This window comes from Penaeus vannamei, chromosome 4 (assembly GCF_042767895.1).
Source record: "Penaeus vannamei isolate JL-2024 chromosome 4, ASM4276789v1, whole genome shotgun sequence".
Taxonomy (NCBI): domain Eukaryota; kingdom Metazoa; phylum Arthropoda; class Malacostraca; order Decapoda; family Penaeidae; genus Penaeus; species Penaeus vannamei.
The window spans coordinates 7,431,080-7,436,490 of record NC_091552.1 but is presented as its reverse complement, the minus strand read 5'-3'; the positions used below and the strand labels follow the sequence as shown (position 1 = coordinate 7,436,490).

At 36.5% G+C, this 5,411-nt stretch overlaps 1 protein-coding gene across 1 annotated transcript; it reads right to left on the bottom strand.

Moving 5' to 3' along the window:
• Positions 1-421: 421 nt before the first annotated feature.
• On the bottom strand, positions 422-3,154 carry LOC113800049 (protein bunched, class 2/F/G isoform). The gene has a single exon (XM_027350773.2). It carries the CDS (start codon positions 2,821-2,823, stop codon positions 778-780), a length of 2,046 nt encoding a protein of 681 aa, XP_027206574.1. The 5' UTR covers positions 2,824-3,154; the 3' UTR covers positions 422-777.
• Between the last annotated feature and the right edge of the window lie 2,257 nt (positions 3,155-5,411).

Genomic DNA, 5,411 nt, shown 5'->3' with positions numbered 1-5,411 from the left:
TACTTTCTTATCTATGCTTCTTTGTGTCATTTTAAACATTCTTTTTAACCATTACATTATTTTTCCTATTATACCACAATATCTTATTCTATTTTCTCCAAGCCACTTTGCTATTAATAGAAATCTAGATTAAAGTGAAATCACTTTTCTTACATTATGTAGGTATTTAAAAAATCCATTAAATTCTAATCTAGAATGAAAGTTTTTTTCATAATGATTCTGAGGAGTTTTAGATATCACTTGAACACTAAAATTACCTAACACTGATGCTAAAATTCACCAGACACAAAGATATGTCAAACTATTAAAAGTAAAGATAACAATTTTCCTCAAAGTCTGAAAGTAACAAGTTTGGAAAAGAAGATCTCAACATAACAATATATGACCAGCATCATATTTTGAAAAATATTTATGACTATCCTTTTTTTTTTTTTTTTTTTTTTTTTTACTAATACTACTGAGACACCCACAGTAACTCATATGAATGCATGGCCTTTGTGACTTTCATGCTAAAACTAAGACAACTGATTACAATAAACTTTCTCTACATAAATTCTGGGAAGAATGTTTGACATATCATCTATTTCATAATAGACAGCCTGGAGGACTACAAGCTCTATCTTGAATGAATATATGTGGTGGAGTTTTTTTGGCCTTTGCCAGAGCACCATTCACTCAGAAGATAGCAGACACTTGAATCACAATGGGTTTTACATTGAGGTTTTAGATTTCCCATCTCAGATCGCTGCATGTTTCAAGAATAGCATTACCACATTCTTACCTTTCTGAGTCATCTGGTTGTCCAGGGGCTGGAGGCGTAGCATTGGAGGCATCATCAGTGGGTTGAACTGCAGGAATGCCATCTAAATTTGTAGGTGGCTGGGGCTGCTGTTGTTGAGGTGGCTGGTCCACAGATGTTGGTTGCACACCAGAAGCCCCCATACTGAGATGAGACTGGGGTTGAGCTGGGGTAGTGGCAGGTGTGGGTGCAGCACCTGTGCCTGGGTGAGAGCCATGGCTAACTGGTGGGGCCTGTGAGGTTTGGACACTTGGTTGAGGAGCTCCTGCTGCTATTTGCTGAGGTGTTCCCATTGTTGCTTGATTAATAATTCCTGCTTGACCTATATTACTGCTCATTTGTGTTGTAGGCATCTGCTGTGAACTAGGCACCTGCATCTGTTGCGCTCCAGGGATAGTTTTCGAAGTTATACCCTGGCTGATTTGCTGTGGCGATGGCCCACTTTGGACCACTGCAGACTGACCTAATGTTTGTGGAGGCACACTCTGTGGTGGATGGGTTTGTTGTGCCACCCCCGGTTGAGGCTGGCTCATCACAGGCTGTGGAGGAACCCCAGGGTGAGTCACAACAGGCTGGCCCATACTGACACCCTGTGTTGGGAGGCTACTGATTACAGTTGGCTGAAGGGATTGTGTTGGGATACCTGGCTGACCCATCACAGTTGTCTGAGGAACACTTTGTGGAATGGTGACATTCTGGCCTGGAATCCCTTGCTGTGGAATACTCTGAGTGTTCATGGAGGGTTGTGGCATACTGGACTGTGGTTGCACAGGCTGGTGCTGCGGTTGCTGAGCATGAGAGCTCCCAGGCACCATGCCCTGTTGCATAGTTGCCTGAGATACAGCTCCAGGCTGAAGGGATGTCTTGGGAGCTTGCATGGTAGGCTGTACATTAGGCTGGGATGTAGACTGCTGTAAGGTTTGTGGTGGGAGGCTTGACTGTTGCATCTGGGGCTGTTGCAATGTAGTCTGGGCTTGTGGGGGTGTCTGAGCAGAAGGAGAGGGATGAACTGACCCCTGAGGAGTCTGGCTTGTAGTCTGGTAACCCTGGGACATGGGCGGCTGCAACTGTCCTTGCATTTGGGCACTTTGCGGTGTATATTGCAAAGTACTTTGGCCCTGAGGGGCAGCTGAACCAGAGATATGTTGTGTAGACTGCATGGGAACCCCGCTGCTCTGAGCTGGTTGTGATGGTACCATAGGCGTGGATGCCTGGGAAGAATGAGGTACCTGATACTGAGCAGGCACAGAGTGAGACTGAGCTTGTCCTGTATGGGTCTGTTGTTGCAGTGGTACAGTTAACTGAACAACCGTCTGTGGCTGATTATCCCCAACATCTGGCTCCTTCTGGCCAACACTATTAACAACCACATTAGAATCATCTTTCTTTTGACTATTAGCTGCACTTACTGCAGGAGAGTCCATGAAATCCAAACAGATCCATCTTCCACGTTTAAAAGGTTCATTAGAATCTATTTTAACAATTTTAAACCTATTTTGCCAATGGTCGACATCATCCGATTCACCATCAGCCTTTGCTAAAGCAATGCCACCTTCCGTGACATTGACAGTGACTCCCTGAGGTAACCTGGCCGTCATTACACCGCCAGAACCCGTCTGCTGTACCAACGCAGTAATGCCGTACTGGGAGCTCGTAGGAATCACTGGTGCCGGCCCGAAGAACACTTCCTCAGACTTTGAGTAATCTTCAGAGAAGCTGGGCGTCTCCTGGTCCAAGTCAGGACCCTTAGAGCTATCCATGATGTCAGAAATATCTTCTGTATCATCAGCACTATCTTCACCACCATCATTACTTAACCGGGAAGTGATACTGGTAATTTGAAATGATGAGTTTTTCTTCTTTTGGAACCCTGGAGTGACACCACCACCCTCGGCCTGCAGGTGCAAGTTTGTCCGGTCTCCATCGAGCCTCAACGTTTCACTGGTGGTGAGGTTTATCACATTGTTAGTAGTACGTGATTTATCCATTCTTTGATTGCTATGATCACTCATATTGGATGCCATATTGAATTTTTATAGGATTCACAGACCTAGCCTAATTGCCCCGCTGGCTACACGGAATTAGTTCACTGACACTCGCCTCGCAGACAACTGCTCCGCTTTTCGTGGATCCATGGCAGTTTACCAGTACTTGGCCGCGATGGCAACGCAGTTACTGCACTGGGCTAGAGGTTTTTCCATGATTTTTCACATACATTTTCCCCAGAATCTCACCCTTACTTCACAAATAAGTGAACGTATAGATAGAGAATTTGTCTGATTTGTTTACCTATGAACTTTTATAGATGGCGCACACAAGGTCGGCAAATCCACAAAAAGCATGTTCTCCCGAGGCGGTTGCAGACTCCGCGGAGTCTAAAGACGACTGAAGCGGATCCGAGCGATGCGCATTTGTTTCTCTCTCGCAGTCCGATATTGGCCTCGGTCAGACCAGCGGTGTTTATTCCGATAAAAATGTTCGGTCTCGGATAGCGAATCTGGCAACAAAAGCCTTAGATTCGAGGAACATGAAAAATAATGATAAAATATACGAAAAAAGAAACATTATTTGATAGATATAAGGGTGATTGTATGTATCAATTTTCCATTTACGAATAATAGTTTTATTTCGGCACTATAGTTTAAACGGAAAATCCCTCATTATTATCTGCACATTCGAAAAAAAGTTTACATAGCACACAATTATTGCATAAAATACAAATAGTTTATTACGCTATTGAATAATAACACATTGTCATCTTAAATTTTGTGAATGCAAAGATGGATCGTTGAGTCATCGAGTACATCCATCTCTCAGCAACAATGAATGACATCCTCTTTATAACACAGCCGATTTTTGACACGCCCTTGTTTGAATGATGTCCAGTGGCCAAATATAATACTCATTAATATCACCATGGCTCCTGAAATAAGGGATACATTTACTTGCATTATTACCACTTTGATTTTGCTCAATGCGAAAGTTCAAGAAAAAAATCGATACATTTAACAAATACTTATGCAGTTATTGCCGTGTCACTGCATTTTTTCATTACACGAAATTTATCATACTTAACGGCATATAGTCCTTTATATATCATCAAGAAATGGAATGAATTACATAGACTCAAACTATCTAATAAATGCATTCGTAAAGGCGCGAAGAATGACTCATCACCATCTTCCAAGTTATTTGTTTTTATAAAGCGAAACAAGATAATCTATTTTTATATTTAGTCACACGAAAAAATGAAATTGAAACTAAAATCTTGCGAGAAAGGATGAGCCAAAATCAATTTTCGCCGTGAACATAAAAATCTATCCTCTACACGACAATAAATAATAGTAATATTTCCCATGGAGAAAAATGTCGCACAGCCAAATTCTAGTTTTAAATGTATCACTTTCTTTTATTGCTACAATAATTCTTATTCATTATATCAGCTGGATAAAATGAATAATAATTATTATAATAACAATGATAAAGATGATAATAACAATAGTATCATTATTATTAATAACAACAATAATAATTGTAACAATAAAGATGACAGAAATGATAATAATAATCATCATAATACAAATGACGATAATAATAATAAGAGTACTAGTATTAATAACAGTAACAACTATAATTATAAAAACAATAAAATTACAATAATTATAACAATATTAATAACAATAATAATAATACCAGCAATAATTATGATAAAATCTATGATATTGATAATAGTAATGATAATAACAATATTGATAACAATACTGATAATAATAATGGTAATAACAATAATGATAATAATAATGGTAATAACTATAATGATAATAATAATGGTAAGAACAATAATGATAATAATAATGGTAATAACAATAATGATAATAATAATGGTAATTACAATAATGATAATAATAATGATAATAATAATAGTAATATTAAGGATAAGAATGTTAACAATAATAATGACAATATTTATTAAAATGTCTATGACAGTAATTGTAATGATAACAACAATAAAAATTCTAATGACAATAATAATAATAATTGCAGTGATAATATTCATAATGATAAGAATAACAATAATCAAAACAATAATGATATTAACAATATCTATAACAATGATAATAAGAATGATGATAATGTTAATAATAATAATAATGATAATAATAATAACAATAATAATAATGATAACAATAATTACAATAATAATAACAATAATAAAAAACAATTATAATAATGATGATGGCGATATTAATAATAATACCAACAATAATAACAACATTAATAATGATGATAATGATGATGATGGTGATAATAATGATGATAATAATAATAATAATGATAATGACCACAGTGATGATAATAATAATAATAATGATAATGATAACAGTGACAATTATAATAATGATGATGGCGATATTAATAATAATACCAACAATAATAACAACATTAATAATGATGGTGATGATAATGATAATGATAATAACAATAATAATAATAATAACAATAATAATTAATAATAATAGCAATAATAATAATGATAACAATAATAACACTGACAGCAATAATTGTAACAATAAAAACAATGATAATAATAAAAAGAGTAATAACCGCAATA